The sequence below is a fragment of the Pseudopodoces humilis genome, chromosome 3 (genome assembly GCF_049639895.1).
Source record: "Pseudopodoces humilis isolate 2021_Gansu_Grassland_sample_001 chromosome 3, ASM4963989v1, whole genome shotgun sequence".
NCBI lineage: Eukaryota > Metazoa > Chordata > Aves > Passeriformes > Paridae > Pseudopodoces > Pseudopodoces humilis.
The window spans coordinates 89,473,764-89,493,886 of NC_142202.1; the positions used below are offsets into that span (position 1 = coordinate 89,473,764).

At 39.0% G+C, this 20,123-nt stretch overlaps 1 protein-coding gene across 10 annotated transcripts in view; it reads left to right on the forward strand.

Annotated features, from left to right (window-relative positions):
• The window catches only part of DST (dystonin), a 284,904-nt gene that overhangs the window by 71,295 nt on the left and 193,486 nt on the right, over nucleotides 1–20,123 (forward strand). For all 10 annotated transcript variants that reach the window (XM_088053354.1, XM_088053348.1, XM_005518112.2 and 7 more), the window contains one exon: nucleotides 14,068–14,129. In XM_088053354.1, coding sequence (XP_087909480.1) covers nucleotides 14,068–14,129 — 62 coding nt within the window. Of the gene's footprint in view, nucleotides 1–14,067; nucleotides 14,130–20,123 lie in introns of those variants that run through there.

Sequence of the window (20,123 nt, forward strand, 5' to 3'; positions counted from 1 at the left end):
TCTGCCCCAGCTACTCTTTGTTTCAGATTTACAGTCTGCACAACTCTGGATCTAGTATTTTTTTCTGTAACACTGACAGAAATTAATATTCCTCATAGTAATTTATAGATTAGAAATATATAGTCCCATTCTGGCATGGGGACAGTTTCAGAATTTGTGTTGGGACTTTGCTGCATCATGTCTGTCTGTGGTTCTTGGAGCATCTTTGCTGAAGATTAGTTTCATTCATACCTTCTTTATTGTTATTAGCACAAAATATTGCCTATTTTCAAGGGGATCATTTAATCAGGTTTACTTTTTATTTGTAGCTGTACCTTACATGAAAGAGCACAATTTTCATGAGGCTGGATTTGCTTCAGCAAGTGTAAAAGAGTCCTGACAAGCTGCTTGTTGACAAAATCCTATGAAATTGTAAATAAATTTCTCTTCACCCCAAGTTGTAGTTGCACTGCTACCAGACTACTGTAAAATAAAGTATTTTGTATCTTGTCAGCATCTTGTGACTAGGCAGACTTGTATCTTATTTCATTACAGTAATTTCAGACAGTAATTAATTTGATCCTTTTATTTCAAGCAGTAACTATTTCAGGCTTACAAGCAGAGCTTTGGACTCAGCTTTTGGAGGAAGAAAAAAGCTCCTCCTTTTAAAGGACTGGGACACTTAGAGACACTCTTAAATGGCATCTGACCTTGCTTTTAGTAAAGTAGTGTGGGTAATACAGCACTTCAGATAGGGAGCTCACTGCTCAGTGGTTGGCATATGTGACCAGGTGCCATAAACTGACCTCCTTTGCACCCTTCCACATTCCCTCTGTCTGGACTGGACATGGCCTTGCTTGCAGGCTGCAAAACAGCTATTTTGACCTGACAAACTCTGTTTGGGGTGTTCCTATATATATGCATCAATGCATATGTAAGACAAGGCTTTGATTTGTCCTTAATGCTGTGGTGGCATACAGGAGAAGAGAGATAAACCAGCCCTGCTTTACCTTGTGCTTTTAGCCTTCATGGAACTTTTCTCTTGGTTTTGGGAGGGTGGTTCTGGCTCTACCACAGTGGGCAACTTTGTCCCTCCATCTGTTGTAGGGATGTGTTTCTTTCCTATTTGAATGAGAGCAGTATTAGTGAGAAGGCAAATCTCCCCTGTGGCTGAACACATCATTCAGTTTCCTTTTGCATGATGGCTGTTGTGGGCTCTTCTGGGAGCCCCTTTTGTCCTCCATGGCCATTGCTGTCACCTGGTCTCCTTTCCTCAGTTCTGTGACACAACCTTGTGTGTCAGGAGCGCTCCTTGACCTGGTGCTTGGCTGGCGCCTGAAAGGGGCAGCTAACCAAGGCTCATGGGGTTCATCATCGTTCTTTCCTCTAGCACATGATTTCTGCTTTTAGGATGTCAAATCCCTGTGCATAAAAGCACTGTTAATTCTATATTGCAATAATAAATAATAAAAAAACTATTAGAACAACATCCATTTATAGTTCAGTAATATTTTCAAAGACTAAAAATATATTCTAACTTGGATGAAGAGCGAAATTTTGTTCTGGCAACTGCAGTGGTGGCAATCAAGCCCTCTGCCTGAGACAGGCAGGTGGCGTGTCACTCAGCCTGCCTCACTTACTGTCATCCTTCTTCTGTTGGCTTGTGTTCCCTGTCTTGGCATACATTAGACTTCTTAAGGTTATATTTTGTGATAAATCAAGTCTGGTTATAATTTTTAGATCCTGTGATCCTTTCATCTTGAAATTAAAGAAAATAAGAACAATTTCACTGTGTTCCTACTCCTTAGCTTTTTCTGTAAATAATTAAATATTGAAAATACTAAATTTAAATAAAAGATTTGTAAAATCCATCATTTAGCTGTGATTCTACCTATGACTACTTTTTTTTTTTTTATTTCCAGGGACTGTTTTGTCGTGTTCAGAGCTTTGTATTGACTTTGCTTTTTAAAATCCTTCTTCACCTTATTTGACCTCAGTGACTACACTGAAACAACTAACTGCACTTGCCTTCTTCCTTTGCTTTTGTTGCTCTCTGCGGTTGTTGCACTGGCTTTTTCTTGAATGGAGTCCTTCTTGTCCCTATTTTCCTTACTTTGAGATTATGATGGCTCACTGGTGGTCTTATCTCCCATTCAGGATTTCTGGGCAGTCTGATTCATCCTAGAGACATCTGTTGCTGGAGTGAAGATAATTCAGAACTCCTGTTGTATTGGTCCACAAACTTCTGTCTGCATGTTCAATCTCCTTTCCCTTTTTTATTTTTATTTTTTTTTTCTGTCTGTGTGTTACTGTTGAGAGCACTTACCAGCCTTCAAGGCTGAAACATGTGACTCTTCTCTCAAGCTCTTATTCTCAGACTGTGGAGTGCTTCTGGGAACTTGCCTTTCTTCCTGTGCATGCAGCGTAAGTTTTCCTCCAGAGATGTCTGAGTCCTGTGCTGACTGCCACAGGATCCATCTTTATAACTCTCCAGATGCTAAGCTTAACCAGTCATTTCAACATTAGTTTTCACTGAAATCATTATCTTTGTATACTGCTGCCCAGGAATCCTCTTCTTGCACTGTTTAATCTACTAGCTTCTTGTCTTTATTTCCAGTGCCACTCACAGCTCGCTCTGCCATATCATTTCTCATTCCTCAGATTTTCATGTTCTTCAGACAGTACCACTTTCAAAACTCCCTTTGCTCGTGGTTCTTGTTCTTAATCAGCTGTTGTTTATACATGGCAATGAATTCTCAGAACTGACCTTTTCATCTCCTTTGAAACCTTAAGATCTCCATCTGTGGTGACACTTCTCTTACCTATTAGATAGCATGGAGCTGCTATTCACAGGAAGTTTTCAGGGTCCATGAGGGAATTTAGATGTCCCAAACTCCAGAGGATCAGAAGAGCAAAGGCTCCTTGAGTGCTGCCTTGGCACCTTGCACTGCAGAGTAAAATCCCTGGCTCTGGTGGTACAGTTAGATGGGCAGCTGCATTTAGGTGGTTATGCTAAATTTAATGAAGAAACAGGCACCTGCCCTCATGTCATCCTGAAACCCCACTGATCCCTTGTTAAATAACCTTTAGTACCATCTCAGGACCAATAAATTTTGCATGATCATAATGGATGATTCAAATGATATTGTATTTTCTTAATCAATGCAGTCAATGCATACTGCAATCAATGCAGTATGGGAAGGAAATAGTTAATTGAATAAAATGTGCCATTTTAATTGTCTGTTTGTGTGTGGAAATTCAGAGTGATAATTATTCAGGATAATTTGTATCTGATAAATTAATACTATTATTCCTTTTTCTATCCTGAGTTCACTCACAGCTCTCACACTAAATCATACCAGCATAGCCACACAGGGAAGTTACGTGGTTTGTCTCTTTTACTAGCATAGGTGGGTTGCTTGTTTCAGAACATTAAGAACAGAAAATTTGTGATCCTATATAACTTTCACAGCTTTCTGTAAAGTTAAAGGCAGAAATACATTTTGATACAGACTGTGAATGTATATTGTAAGTCTGCCTTAAATGGGCACATGAAGAAATTGGGTAAATGTTCAGCAAATTTGCATGCTCCCTGAAATCTAGAATAAGAATTTAAGATGGGAAAGAGAATTTGATGATCAGGGCCACCTGCCTGCCCAGGTAGACTTCCCTCCCTGGCATGCTGTTTCCGTTTGCTTTCCATTGCTTTTCCAGATGGTTGTACAGCTGTATATGCTGTATAGAAACTCCATATTCAGTACTGCAACCCTGTATGTAAAAAGCAGTCACATGGCAGTCTTCAATAATTTTCCTATTGCTTCTACAGAAGATCATTCTGTACATCTCAGCATGACTGTTCAGTCAACTGGCATCTCTTTACATGAATGAAAAAAATGTTTTGCTGACAAGTTTTTATGAAATGGATTAAGACTGTTGGTATTTCTATTGAAACAATATGCTCATACCTGTTCAACTCAATGGAAGTATTTACTTCAGTGTGGTAATCAAGAAAAACAGTCAACAAAATTTTTGAATTATGATACACTCGTGTTAAAAAATAAAATGTGCTCTTTGGTTCATATCTTTAGATTAAATTGGCTGAGATAGGTTTTTTATTTTCTGGAAATCTGATCGTCATTTCAAACTATGTGTGTGTTCTTTGTCTTCCTACAACACAGAAAACATCCTAGTAGTTATTTTTACATTTCTTTGTTGGGGAAGAGAATCTTTCATTGTTCATGAAATTGGAGGGAGAACAATGGGCGAGTGTGTTGGTGGAGATGAATGAGGAGTAGTATCATATACATCCGTGGGGTAAACATCAGCTGGTGAGGTTTTTTTTTAATGATTTTGATTCTTGTTCCCATTATTTTGATATCACATGCAAACCAAATTACTCTTCTTTAATATAAGTGTATCAAAGAGTCTGAAGATCAGAGGAGGGAGAAAGACCTAATGATTTAACCAAACCTAGCACAGCTCTGCTCATATCCGCTCTTTTCAAGCTCTCTTGAGTCTGTTAGTGGGTATATTCATGTACATTAAAGCTTCATAGTCTTAGCTGATCCTGAGGTAATGGCCCTGTGGAGTGTGCTGTTCAGAGGCTGTGTGTGTCACGTGGAAATATTGCTGCTCTCCCTCCAGGTCTGCTCTGCGGCAGTCGGGAGATGGTACAGTCACGTAAGCTTGAGAGGCTGGCTGAAGAGTTTGCAAAGGGAATGCTGTTCTGGGTCTTCTTTTCTTCTCTCAGGACTTTTACGTGGATTTCCTGGATCATATCCCACTGCTTTTTCTCCAAGGGAGAGTATTAAAAGGAAAGCAGAAGGACTTGATCAAGGGACAGACAGACAAAATCAGCATAGATCTCCACTGGCTTCTGGGGATTTGGGGAAAATGCCTGCAGTTTTCTTAGTGCAATGATGCAGTACACACAGTAAGTTGCTGTGACCTGAGTTTGAACTGGATTGATGAAATAGGCTTTAGTCTCAATAAGCCTTTGTTGTTTAGTTAGATACGTCTTTCCAGTGCAGGATTTGTTTTAAAACTTGGTTCACCACTTCAAAATATATAGGCTGTCATGTGGTGGTGTAGAAACCCATTTTTAATTTGTGTCAGAACTTCATTGATCACTTATGAAAACGCCCAAACAACCAAAAAACAACCACCAAACATTATGATCTGATAAGTGAGAGCTGTCTGTGCCCAAATTAAGGTGCGAGCAAAACCACTTGCTGAAGTCAATAATACTGAGTTTATTTAACAGCAAATGTGAGGTAGAGAGATGGAAAATGGGGGAGTGGGGAGAGAGTGAGAGCAAGACAGATTAAGCAGAAGATACCACCCATGGATCCGGTGCCATCCACTGATCCTTCTTCACCCTGGGCTTCCTGCTGGTGGGAGTCTCAAGGTCATTCAAAACTTGTCATTATTTATACATTTTAGAAAACAAAGGGGTTAATGCTCATTGGCACATTTACCTTATTCTAATTGCTAATGTTAACTGGTCTCTCGATCAGTCTTTCTCTTCTTTTGAGTTGGTGGAGAGTGGGTGGTTGTGATTTCCCACTGCTGGAATTGCCTTTTACTCAGTCTGAGCAGACTTCAGCACGGTTGCTGAGTTGGCTTTCCTTGTGGCCCATAAATTCTGCCATTATCAGTGATACATTCTTCTCCCCAGCTTTGTTTACCTCCCCCTAGGCCTGAGATAACACTTGGACAATAATACCACCTTTCTTATCTCAAGTTCCTGTCACTATGGCTTAACTTACAGTCCAAGTTTCAGGTATCCACAGAGGAATATTGTGGGGGGTTTCAGTGGTGTTTGGTGGTCACAGCTGCCATCTGCCCAATCACTTGGGGTGATCTTCATTTGACTGATGATAGGTGTCGGAGCAGTTGCTTCTTCACACAGTTTGCCACAGTGGGAATTTTTTTCTGGACACATTACCCAGGATGTGCTATCCACACTTCCTCCCACCAGGTGTCGAGTTGTCACTCCATTCAGTGCTTATCTCATGGCAAAATCTTTGTATGGCTTAAACAGTTCATGAGGCAGGCAATTGTGATGTTAAAGTCCTTACATTAAGCACACAAACTTTTTTAAAAAATTAGTTTAAATTCTGTTTGGAGAGTTAATTTAATGTGGGGTGACACAGCAACAAGTCAAGAGGTGCTACAATAAATTCTGCAGTACAAGGTGCTGTCCACTGAGTTTTTTGTTGGACTATATAAAGGCTGCACATATCTTGGTAGGTGAATGTGACATTTTCACATGGGCCTTCTCTCTCATTTAGAAGGAAGAAATCAAATAATACTGAAAATTGAGTCAAGTTGGAAACCAATTATTTTCATGATAGTTTTCCAGTACTGCTAGTTGCCATCTGTGCAGTTGTACTTCTTTGGGCTCTTTGTAGTTGTTAAACATGTGTCCTACTATAGCGCTTAAGGGTAAGGTCTACACAAAAGAAAATACTGTAGAAGCTCACCAAGCTTCAGGAGTTTTGTTCACAGAATATTGTGCTGATGTAGTCCTCACCCAGGAGTGATCCTCTGGGCACAAAAAAAGTAGACACGGAGCTCTGCAGTGGTGCAGAGGACAAGAATGTTTTCTTACGTGGCTTCAGTTAATCTGAATTGGGTAATGATGCTTTTTAAATACCCAAATAAGAAAGTTGGATGCCCTAATGAGTTCTTTTTTCCTTTCCTAAGTGGAACAGGCTTATAGGCAACCACTATTGATTCATTATCTCCTGGTGTGTCTCCTGTGATCTGCTTGTATCTCTTGTTGATTTCTTGTCTAGTTCTTCAGCTATCAACTTTGAGCAGCTGGGACCCTTGTTTCATTTATGATTCTAAAAATCTTTTGGAACACTCATTGCTGGGACTGGAAGACACTAGAGGAAATGCTTTTTGAACTTAATTTCATGTCTCTCTTCTGATTAGTTTTGAAGCAGCTACTTAACCATGCCAAAGGGCTGACTGAGATTGTAAGAATTTTGAAGTTATCTCTTGGGGTTCCTCTTGGTTTTGATGTCTGTGCACACACTGAGATATAACAATATTTTTTCCAAACAGTTGTGGAAATTCTTAATTTGCATTCCTGCAAATCATACCAGAAGTACAGCTCTTGTTCCAGTGGTTTAAGTTTTACATATTATCTTCTGCATGGAATGGTAATGCCAGGCAGGCCTGGAGTTTTAATGCAGTATTTCAGGTGTAGGACAGCTGAATTCTTCATCCTTCTTCAAGCAGAGATGCAAAGTAGTGGCAGAAAATGGTCCAAGTGAAAATTTGAGTGCAGTTTCCTATGGAGCCAGTTGGGTGTGCAATTAGCAAGTTGCTGAATGTTTTCGGGACCAGAAGTATTTATTTGCTGCTTATTGTGGTTTCATGTTCATCTGCATTTGTAGGGTTGAGGTGTATTACAGAATATCACAAACTTAAATGGTGAGCCAATTGTTTTTATAGCTTAGATTTTTTTTGTGTGATTTTGTCTGCACATGGTCTTGATTTGATTTTGGAGGTGGTCATAGCTCTGTCAGAATCAATGGAAGCTCAGTGATGCCTCATTCATCTGCACTTAGGATTAAACTCTGACCTCCAAAAAATAAAAAAGCCTTACTTTGTTTTTAGACTATAAAACACTGTTCTGTGTTGTGCCTTCAGACTTTTCATTTCAATAAATATCTCTTGATATCAGTTATATCCATCTGGAGTATGAACATTGATGTTAATCAAACCCACCTGACATTCATGCTGTCATGCATGACCTGATACACTTGGGAAACAACTACTTTGGAAACCAGGAAGGGTTTAGCCACAGCAGTTGTTCATAAGCTGAAAAATCTGTCTGTGGCCTGGAGTGTGAATTCATGGTCCCAGGTACAACTGGTTTACTACGGTTTCTCAAAACAGGTTTTTAAAGGATGTCTAGAGTCTGTCAGCAGGACTCTGAGGTCTTCCATGTGTCCAGGAAGCAAGTGTACCCAAGCCATGCGGGCAGCTTGAACTCCTGGGATTCCAGAGAAGTCTTCTCTTCCTGGCTGACTCTTGGAGTTCTTCCTGCTAGATCAGTATCTTACACAGATTCAGGGAACTGCACTTATTTGTTTGATTATGGAATTGAGTCTTTTGTGTAAGAAAAGAACCATGGACTGGTGTGTGCAGCTGGAGGGGATGGTGCAGCTAATGGTATGATTTTATTGTTGAGTCTGTATATGAGAACCTGATAAGCCCATCTAATCATTTAATGGGTTGTTGTGGGCTTGAGAGTCTAAATGTTGGATTTGATTTTACAGCAAGGTAGCGATGTATCTTTCAGAGCACAGTATTTTGCAAAGCCTTTTACAAGAACAAATAGAATAGTTTACATTTGACTAAGGACTTCTTTTATTTCCCAAGTCTTGTGATTTCGTATACTACTAACGTATCAAAGCAATTAATTTCAGATTTTAACAGATTTATTAATCAAAAATATTATCCTGATACTTACTTGTGAAGTATTGCGGAGTTTCAAAGATAAGTATCATTCTATATCACAACATTTCAACTTCTGTAATATTTTAAGTCTTCTCTCTGTGAATTAATCTGCACTTTTGTTTTATTCCTTTGCTTGGAAGGCTGGGAAGCTGCTGAAATGGGTCACTGGAGTTGGATGAACAAACATGCATCAAGTAAAGCACAGATGAAAAGACATTATTTTTGGATTATGTTTGCAGCTGTTGCATTCAAGACAACTTCATTGGGAAGCCCACTTAAGTGATGACTGAATGCAATGCATAAAAAAAAATTGCTGAAGTTTCCCAGTTTATTTTCAGTCCTTGTAGTTTTTATTATGTATTTTCCACCAACTTTTATAAGACTTGCCAGTCTTTGATGTATTTATGCATTTATGATGTCTGTTAAATTTGGTTCACATTCAGCCTACAAATTACATTGCTCATTTCTTTAAAGAACATTTTTTCTGAAAATATTTTCATTTTTATAGCTGAATGCATACTCACAGAAATGAAGTGGCAAGTAGAATTTCCAATACTATTTTGTTAAAGAGAACTAAAAATATTCTGTTTGAAAAAATATGTCAGAGGTTCTAAACATTAATTTTTGTTTAATGAAGGCTGAACCTTAATGACGTAGAAACTAAAGGGAGCTTTACTGAGTGAAATTTAGCTGTTAACTTCACAGTGAGTTTGAGTTTGGTCTTATTTGACTGAAATTTTAAGGAAATCACATAATTTCTTGTTCATCCTCACCTCTTAGTGTGTATAGTTCACAGTTTAATAAAAATAGGACATGAAAGGGAATCAGATTTCAGAATGAAAAACCTTTTATTCTGATTCATCTTTGTAATCAGACCAGCTGTATATGTGTCCTTTCATCCTGATGTGTAAGAGATTTGATTGGTTTTCAGAGGAAGTTAAACTGGAGGGAGACTTAAATTCTTCACAAACTAACTGAAGCAACCAGAAAAATTAGGAAAAGACCTAAACTGAGGTTTGTATTTCATTGCTATTTAAATTAACAGTGCAAAGCTTAGGATAGGTATAAATTTGAAATTCTTCCATAACTGTGTGCAGATCTGATGTGACATGACATATAAAGTGAAGCTTTACAGGAGTTGATTTGATTAGAATGCAGAAGAGGAGCCACTCTTTTGAAAGAACCTTGCCAAACCAGTGCAGACCTCATCAGAGGGCAGTGGTTGAGTGGGATACATTTTATGGAGCAACACAGGGTAGATGATGTCAGTTATCTTAAGTTCTGTTTGTGAGGGTGGCAGCTGACTGTGAGAAATATTGGGGAAGCCCTGTTTCACCTCACCAGTGCCCCGCTCTGATGGCTGGTAGTGAATGTCTTGGTAGCAACATGAGAGGGATCCAGTGGGACTTCTCCCATCCTTGGGTGGTGTGTGGTTAAAAATACTGCTAGCAGTGATGGAAACACCAGCACATAATGCAAGCTTTTCTTCAAGGGTTTAGACATAAATAAAAAATATTTTGGATGTGAGAATTTTCCTCTACGTTATTCTGGTTGCTGATGGAAACTTTGCTTGCTAGCCTAGATGTACAGTTAACAAACAACTGCCAAGTACTGGGCACTGCTGAGGCCACACCTGGAGTGCTGTGTCCAGTTCTGGGCCCCTCACTGTGAGAAAGACACTGAGGGGCTGGAGCGAGTCCAGGGAAGGGCAGCGGAGCTGGGGAAGGGTCTGGGGCACGAGTCCTGTGAGGAGCAGCTGAGGGAGCTGGGGGTGTTCAGCCTGGAGAAAAGGAGGCTCAGGGAAGACCTCATTGCTGTCTACACCTGCCTGAAAAGAATCTGTAACAAGGTGGGGTTTGTCCCTTATCCCAAGCAACAAGTGACAGGACAAGAGGAAATTGCCTCAAGTTGTACCAGGGGAGATTGAGGTTGGACATTAGGAGGAATTTCTTCACAGAAAGGTTGTCAAACATTGGACCGGCTGCCTGGGAAAGTAACTGAATCACCATCCCTGGAGGTATTTAAATGACTTACAGGTGTGACACTTAGGGACATGGTTTAGCAGTGGACTTGGCAGTTGTTTGTTAACTGTACATCTCCAACCTAAGCACGTCTGTGATTCTCCTCAGGAGAGCATTGAAAAGGCATTGGTGCCATATGTTGCCTTTGGTGCAATCCTGTTAGTGAACTTGACTTCCAGACAAACTGTCCTGATTTCCAGGCACTGTGAGCCATGTAATTTTTAGAGGTTTATGGAAGGGAGTGTTGGTGTTAGAGGGATCTGGCTCCTGGGTTCATGCTTGGAATTGAGGAATGACAAAAACGCACAGAAGGAGACATTAGTTGCAGCAACTGTTTTTAAAGTTCAAATATTCTAATCTGAAACCTCTTTAGATGCCTATGTGTTATAGTGTAGGTTCATAAAGTAGTCTGTCAGGTTATTCAGACTGGTGAAATTTTACTGAGCTACTTCCCAGACACATAAAATATAAAATACTTCGAGTTTGTCTGATATATCAGAATAATGTCTGCAGGTAGAAACAGACGAGCCTAAATTGATTAATTAACCACAGAGGGTTTATTGTGATAATCTATAGCTCAGATTATCTAGCAATATGTGTTTGCTTTCTGCAACTCCTGCTTCACCTGCATTCTTAAATTACCTTGTCTTAATGAGTATCTGGCTGATGGATTCAGGGTGACTCTTTCCTTGCTGCTCACTAATGGTAGGGGAAAAAAAACAGACTTCCTTGTTTGGAAAGCTCAACATTTGTACTCAAATGTCTACTAGTGAACCTAAAAGTTAAAAAAAAAAAAATCCTCAAACACAGATCCTTGATTTCTTTCTCATTGTGAGTTAAAGCCAGAGGGCTCACAGTTTAGCTTGCTGTGACAGCTCATGGGCTGTTTGCTCCTGTTTTTTTAAAAAAGGGGTGTTGCTACTCTGTGTCAGCCAGGAGAAGCCCTGGTCACTCCTTGGCTCTCCTTTCCCGAAATGAAAAGAAGCTCTGAAGTTTTGAAGGGCAGAATGAGAGAGTGTGGTGAAGATGAGAAGGAGCAGGGTGCAGAGCTGGTGGGCATCATGTGCTGCATGGGTCAGTAATGCAGCCCCGAGCTGGGCTGGCAGGGCTGCCTGCGGGATAGGGCAGAGCTCTTCGCGGGGACCCTTCTCTCAAGGGGCTTTCTGCGGGTATCCTTCCTTAGCTGCTGTTTATGTGGTCATTTACCTGTTTTCTGCTTCATCTGCGAGTTTCATTTGGTGTGTTCTGCTCTGAGCTCAAGCGCACTGAACACTGTGGCACTGTTTTCTCTTAGTGTGTATTTGCTTTTCTGGGAGCATTTGGGTTTTTAATTTAAAATCACAGTTGTGGTGTTTTGGTGACCTTTTTCCCCCTTTAATACTGGTGTTTTTCACAACATAACAGGTGTTAGCTTTCCTCCTCCTTATGCATTTGGGTCTGTCAGTTACAGAATTTTTCTGAGTGTTTGTGTAATATGTATGTGTATATATAAAGGAACATGGATAATAAGCATAAACTCTTTTATGTATGTTAGCATTTTAATTGAAAATAGAGTTGAAATGAAGAGTGACTCTGTATTCTAACAAGAGACAAGGAAGTGGATTTTTCAGACTTTTTTTTTTTTTTAACTGTCATCAAAGTAACATTTCCCAAAATGTAAACTTCTGTGTACTTGGTCAAAACTCGATGGAGTTACTTTAGTAAAAAAGACACGTTGTACACATTGTGACATTCTGAAGTTGAGAAATTTTGTGTTCTTTTTAAAACAGCTGCTCATAATGAAACAGTTAAAAGTGAAAGTGTTTCTGGAATTATTCCTGAGATTTTCTGTTCTCTAAATTTACTGAATCAGAGCTTCCACCTTATTATGATAAATAACTTACATCAGAAATGATGTCTTGCTAGATGAAGGCTATGGAAAAATAGCTTCATCTAAGCAAAAGATTTTCTTAATCTGCCAGATTTTTTTTCCAGTTGCATTGCTCTCTAGTTTCTCTTTCTCTTCTTTATTTGTGTCTTCAAGTAAAATAAGAGACTATAGAGCTGTGAAGTGGGGGGGGGAAAAGTGTATGCTAGAAGCTTAGAATCGTGGTGTGGAAAAAGCATTTTTGAAACAGCAACTCTTCTGTACCAAGCTGAATATTCAATTATGCTACATATACTGCCTGAAGGTTTCATTGCCACAGTGAGCTGTGGCTATAAAACTTATAGGTGTGTTAAAAATTATTTAAAAAAGAAAAAAAACAGAAAAAAAAGTATCTATGACTATTAAATGTGTGTGAATGAATGTGTAGGAAGTCTGTGAGTCACTTAAGAGAACTATGCAAAGGCTTCACAGGCTTTTACTTGTTTTGTTTTTGCTTCTGTTCCTCAATACGTATTTCTCACTACTGTTAGGAACCCCATATGGTGTTTAGTTTGGTCCAGGATGGATTCTTGTAAAGTATCTTGCTGTTTTGAAAGACCTCAGTATCACACCAGAGACTTCAAAGTCCTTGAAAGACCTGTGAATTTATTTTAATTTATTTATTCCTATATTTGACCAACCTGAAAACCATATTTTTTAATGTAAAATACGGGATCTGGTTCAGTCTTTTAGTGAAGGCAGTGGGTACACAGGGATCTTGTTTTGCTACCTGAGCTCATTGCTCATTCTCAGCCCCACTACAAATAGCCTGAGTCAATGAAACAGCTGCAGTTGTGCTGTGCAGGGCTGAATCTTGCTATTTTAGGCTTGCACAGATGGTCCCAGTCCTAATGCACTGTGACTCCTGCTCTGGGGAGCTCTGAGATGGTGACCAGGCTCTGTAGCAGTTGTACTGGCTGTGGCCCTGCTCGAGTTGCTGGAGATAACTCTTGTGTTGGGGTGGTGGTTAAATTTTCTCCAGTGTGGCTCAGCAGAACGCATGCATATGCTCCCTACCCGTTAGCGGGATGCTTTCTTACCCTGAATCTACTGCTTTTATTATTTCTCCACAGAGTTTTATGGGCAGTCATTGATGCTAACTGCCACACCTGGGGGCAAACTGCTGCCTGGGTCACATATCTGGGTTAGTGGACATCCCTATTTATTTTGTAGAGGGTTAAGAGTCCTTTCCCTGACTGAAGCTCTAACTAGTCCCTGTGTGTTTGAACAAGGGTAATACTCCAGTTGAAAAGCATAATAATTGAAAGAGTTAGCTTTCATATCACAAGTTTTCTATTACTACTACGTTAGTAATAATTTGATTATATAGACCATGAATAGCATTTATAGTTCTTAAAAGTTTGCCATGATCTTTTCAGTACATTTTGAGTGCCAGCTGACTTCTCCTAGGCAGTTAGATTTTTATTAGTAGGCTACTGAAATACCTGCTGTTGCCCTGGAGCAGCTCACCTGGAGTGTCAAGAAACTTTTTCATATCATGCTGTGATGTACTAAAAAAACATTTCTGTGTTATTATTTTCATTGAATATTTTGGAGCTTTTGTGGGCTGTTCTGTTTTTAAAATTGATTAGGAAATTAATATTCTAAAGGCCTTCATAAAAAAAAATCTTCTGCATAATTTGTAGTGCTGTTAAAGAATTTGTTTTTCTTTTTTCCCTCTAGATGAGCGTGACAAAGTACAGAAGAAGACATTCACAAAATGGATAAATCAGCATCTCATGAAGGTCAGTTGTTATTTCTGTCATGTCTGGATGACTGATTGCTACAACAGTGATTCTGTCTTACTACATGTTTGATTTCAGGATGCAGGTGTGTTACCTAAAAGGGAGATCTTAAGTTGTGAGGTTTATGCATTTGCTTTGTTTTTGAGGAGTCTTGGGGGAGCTGAAATGCTGCCCAAGGTGATCTAATTGAGTACTTGAATTTGAAATTAAAATGAGTCAAAGTTGACTTCTTTTTATAAGGCTTGGCTCATTACTGGAATTAGTGTGTCATGGCTGTAGTACCACAGCTAAGGCAAATGAAGAAAAAAAAATATTTGAAGTACCATGCTGAGGAGAGGGGAATGACCTTGAGAGAGAGATCTCTGGATCATCCTGTGGCATCAGTATACTGCTCATGGATTAGAAATAGAGGCTTTCAGGGGTAAAAGTCATATTTCAATATATTTTTTTTTGAACAGCAGTGAACTTTGCTTCAGGGACAGAGCATATTATTTTAACATGTACAGATTTTAGTTGACAGAGAACTAAAAGCTGTGAATTCACCTTCACTGCATGGCCCTTCAGTTCTAAATTTAATCTTCCGTTCCAGTGCCAGCTGTCTAGCCTAGACATTTCTCTGGAGAAACAGATTGTATAATTACTTGACATAACTTCCTTTGATATGCCCCCTCACTCCAAGGCTGAATTCATGTAAGAGTCACATTAAATAAAAATGTATCTGCAAACTGTCAGAGTTATAATTAACAAGTGCAATGTTCAAATACTGTTGGGAAGATCTCCTTGTATTCGTGTTTAGAGAAAAATAGGGTTTTTTTAGGGAACAACTTCATTATTTTTTCTCTTTCCTGTGGCTGCTCTTGTGGGTATTTGAGAAATATTGGACACTGAAACAGAAGAGAATTTCTACAGGGTTACAGATGTTTAAAACTATCTTTTTGGTTTCACATCTTTTAAAATTTTGAAATGTATGTAGCTCTTGGAAATGGTGTGATGTGGCAAACTAACCAGGCTTGGAACTGAATTTGGACTCAATCTTGTTTTTTGCAAGAGAACTCTCTTGCAGAGGAATCTTTTGGTCCTTCTCACCATGACTGAGATCAGGAGTGGTCCTGCCATCAGCCTCTGTGCAGCATACAACCTTTCTGTGGGCAGGGTGAGTCTGGAGTCACAGGACTGCTCATACCAATAGGTTTTCCTTTGGGAATTTGTTAGACCCAAGGGAAACATGCTGTATCTAGCAACAGCTGCTCCAGGGATCCCTTCTATGCAGAAGCCTCCTCCTTGTATTCCTGAAACGTCCAAGTGGCCCCACGTCCCTGAAGAAGTCTTTTACTTGCTAATGAGGAAAGACAAAAGGCAGTTCTGCAGCCTTCCTTTTCTGAAGTTTACCTCATATTTATAATATAAGAAATGTATCCATTATAGAATATTTCAGAGAAATTAGATTTAAAGGAAAAAATAAAAACACCAACATCCAGGAAGGTTGCCAGTACTCTGGCAGTAAAATTCAATATCCAAATTAACCATCAGGCATTTCCTCATCTAATTGAGGGTAATTGTTGTCATGCTTATAGGGGCTACTCATGTTTTTGTGTATTAAAGAGGCATTTTAATGATGCAGCTTTAGTTTTCTGTGGGATGTGAAGAAGCCTATCTGAAGCTTTTTGGACAGAAATCCTTTAATATGGGTTTAAAATAGTGCCTTATTGTACAGAAGAGCAGCATACTGAAAATTATATTTCTATACAACTTTATTTTACACGTTTCCAAAACATGCACAGTCATCACTGCCATGCTGTCAGCCTCTTTGGAGTAGCTTAGAAAAGATTTAGACTCTAAACCCATAAGGAAATGAGGGTAAAGAGTTCACTCTAAATCCTTTTGCATTGCTTTCCAAGGTCAACGGCCTTAGGCCTTCATTTTCAAATGGTTCTGGGTTGGGTGATTGCAGAGGAATAGATACAGATAGATGAGACAGATGGGGTGTGTTGACTGTGTGTATTCCTGGCCTTGGTTTTCATCTCGGATTGCTCACTTTAGAATTCAATTTAAGGGTTGCTAGCTCACAGAAACACAGTTTGACTATAGCTCTTCTATTAATTTGGAATTTATGTAGCAATGCATCCTTACCTTCTGGGAATAGTTCGAAAGCAGATAGTGATACAGTTGTCAGATTTCTGTTCTTAGACATTGTTTCTAGAACAGTGACTTGTGTGGACATTAAAATGAGTCTTTCAAATATGCTCTTTCTTAACACGTAAGGGCTTATTTAGAGAACACTATATTGTGGAGGGAATGTAGAAAAAATAGCACAGTAAATGAGTGCATTTCTAGTAGAGGCAGTGGACCTCTCCTAGTCAAGGCATTAACTTGAACTTGAGCCTTCAGTTTCAGCTACCTCATATTTAATACAAATCATATGCAACTCGTATTTGCACATTCACTGACAGTACCTTGTATTCAGACAAACCAAGATGGGAGTTGTCTCATTTCAGGCATTGCAGTAGGCTTATTGGAGCTGTTCACCCAGACTTCTCTAGTAGATGGCTGAGGGAACAGGCCCTTTTAAGTGTCCCTCCAATAAGACATCTACCTAAGGGGAAGATTAATTGTGTCCTAGAAATGCTTTTGCTCCACTGACTGTAGAAAGAAGCCAGTGTGCTTTGTCTGTCAGGTGTAACATGTCATGGACATGGACATGACCCCACTATGGGCATGGGGATGGATCGCATTTTAATTTCATCATCTTTCCCTCCTATTTGTGTTCTTTGCTTTCTTCTCCTGTTTCTTTTCTGTGTCCCCTGATTATTTTTTGCTTTTTTTTTCTCTTTTCTCATTTCTTTGTACGTTTTCCTTTCTTATTTACTGCTTTCCTTACTCATTCTAATTAAGCTTCTATTCTCCTGCAGTCCTTGAGAAAGTCCTGAACTTTCATGCTTTTATACCATTATATCCAAGAGGTTTCATTCTAAGTCAGCAGCAATGACACTTTGACGAGTTCCCATCTTTTGTTGTGGAATGGCATGGAAGCTTACAGTCACTCTTCTAATTAAGTTCTATATTTATGGGATTTACTGAGTAACCACAAACAACAAGATGACTGATAAATATTTACCCTTCTGCTGTCTGTTGCATTAGATTCAAAGTGTGTAAGTGCGTAATATTTAAAATTCAGTGTTAGTCCCTTGTCAGTTTAGTTGAGTAGTAAAGCATATTGTGTGCTTTGCTAAAATAGAAACATAGTTATTGCAGAAATATTGCCTTCTCATGTTCTTAAGATGCCTAGTTTTAGACAGGTACATAATGTGTTATTTGCAAAATTAAGCTGTGTAAGTTATCTTTGCATTCCCCAGTTTAAGGTCAAGTGGCCTGTCACTAAATTTTTTTAATGCTGAATTTTTTCTTTTGATTTGGTAACAGATTTTCTGAGGATTGATTGGAACTTTAGACATGCTAAGGCTACTGTTTGCTGTCTGATGGTGTGGCTCCAGTTTAAATGTTATCTTTTATGTCTTGTTGACATACAGACTGGAGAAGTGAAATATTGGACTTTGGACTCGCCTGCTGCTGTGGTATGAGCTTCCAGGGAGAACTCACATGCCAGTATAGTGTGGTGGTGGGGTAGAGATCTCCTCTCTTCTATAAACCAGCCCCTGCTTCCAGCAAGTGCTTCACTCTGCTGCTCTAAAAATAAAGTGTTAAATCTCGCTAGAGCAGTAAGTAACCCTTGATGTGACAAGATCAGGTAAATTTGTGGCTGCAAGTTTTATTCTAGTGTAGTGTTCTTGTGGTCCTAAAGCATCCTAGAAAAAATCCAGCTTCCATGAAAGCCCAGAAATTCTTCCTGACATCCTTTGAATTTGAAACCCCAAAACTTAAGGAAATACTGAACCAAATGTAAAATAGAGGTGGAAGATGAGATATGTCAGAAAATAAAAAAAGCTGTTGATGAAAATGGAATAAAGGCAGATAAATAAAATTGTTTGTTGTTGATTTTCTTTTTCAAATCAATTAAATATACTTTTGTTGTGCCAGGTCTTAGTCCTGAGAGATTAAATGGGCTGTTTTGAAATACTTTGTTTCTTTATTAGAAATTATGACGTACAGCAAATAGGACTAAAGGCAAGGCAAGCAGAGACTGGCTAGTGATACAGTGAACACCCCGGTATCTTCCCTTCAAGGGAAAATGTTTCTTCCTTTTCATGGAAGAAAATGCTGTAGAGAGCCTCTTAACTGATCATCTAGCAACACTCTGGGCACGGGGGCAGCTCCCTGGGGAGGGACAGCTGTCCTTTCCATGGCACTGACAGGGAGCCCAGCCACTTGAAGTGTGGGTTGGGTTTTGGGACCCTTGGCTGACCGTACCTTGGGAGAAACAAGCTGCTGATGGGAGCAATGGGCAGCATCCCTTCACAGACACTGGTTACTCTAAAGATCACTTGTAAAGTTGTTATTAGCAAGAAGGCTTTTGTAAGTAGGGTGACAAAATGCTTTTGAAAACTATTTTTTTAAAGGCCAGTGTTCAAAATCATGTACTGTGTTGCAGTGGTAGTGCATTAGCAAGAGAGAAGGAGAACAGCTTTTTGTTGTGCAAAGACTGAATGAATAATTCAGAATAGAAACCTGAAGTTATTGATTCCTGTGTGTCCTTCAGGCAGCACACAGTTTGCAAATGGCCTCTTAGGTTGATTGCTTTGTGAAATGTGCAGGTATGACCTTAATGGCAGCAGGATTGACTATTCCTGATAGAGTGCAGTCATTCCTTGCTGAAAGCTGGCACTTTACTGATGGGTTATTGTTTTAGAAAGCACTAGTCTCAGTATCTTAATTTTTAGCCATGCAGTTAAAATGTCATTTAAAATTTCCCACCTCTGCTTTCAGAAATGAGTACTTTGTAGCTCTGCATTGGTATTTAAAGGATGAGGCACCTAGTGTTAGTCTAATGGTAGTAGCTTTTAAAAAAATTCTCAATTGAACAACTTTTGATTTTGAAACACAGTTAGAAAAAGCTGATTTTTTTCCCCTCTTGGTTAAATTAAATAAGACTGATTCCTTGCTGTGCTGGTGCATCTAAGTGAGCTTTATCTTCATTTGTCCCAGTTTATTCTGACAGCTGTTGCAAACTGTGTTGGGTGCAACTTTCATAAAATTCCACTTCATTGTGGTCCTCAGCTTGCTTTAGGCATTGGGTGAAGCTAAAGCGTCAGTATTTCCTCCTCTATTTTGGAATTCAATTGTTTAACTGTGCCTACTGCCGTACAGGTGAAAAGAAGAATGTTTCAGTTTTTCTCCTAAAAGTTTTTGCTGTTGTATTTTCAGGACTAATTCTAAAAGGTCTTGAACTGCTTTTTCATTGAGACATATTTCTTCTAAAAAAAGAAATAAAAATAACTCTTGAAGAACATAATCAGTTAATAATATAAAGGAGTTTCTATCTTCCCTGGAAATATGCACGATTGTAGTTTACTAATTGTGTACAAATTTTTTTCCAAAATCCTCCACTTGGAAGTAAACCACACTGCTTACTATAATCTGTAGCTGTTTGCAAAGCAGCTCAGCAAGCAAACTGGGGACTTTTTTGGTGTTTCATCCAAGTTTAGATGAGGGAGTAAAGTGACCAGTAAACAGTGAGGAAAAGTAGTGACAAATGCCACAAGTTAAAGCTGGAGGAGGAAATTGTACAAAGTTTTAAAGGTTAATGATGAATTGCTTCACAAAAATCTCTCTGCCAGTAAGTAAAGAAAGAAATAAACAAATTCAAGTCAATAAAAACTGTGCCACAGATTTTATTTGATCCTCTTTAATGCATTCAGACTTCATGACTAATTTGGAACAGGAAAGAGAATAACTGAAACCAGTAAATTAAATATGCATGAAATGTAGGATAGCTTGAGCATATTGATTTTTTTTATGGCATGCAGCCCTGTTGAACCAGTTGAGCACATGCTTTTAGGTGTGTTGGGTTTTTTAAGAAATTGATTTATATAGGTGCTG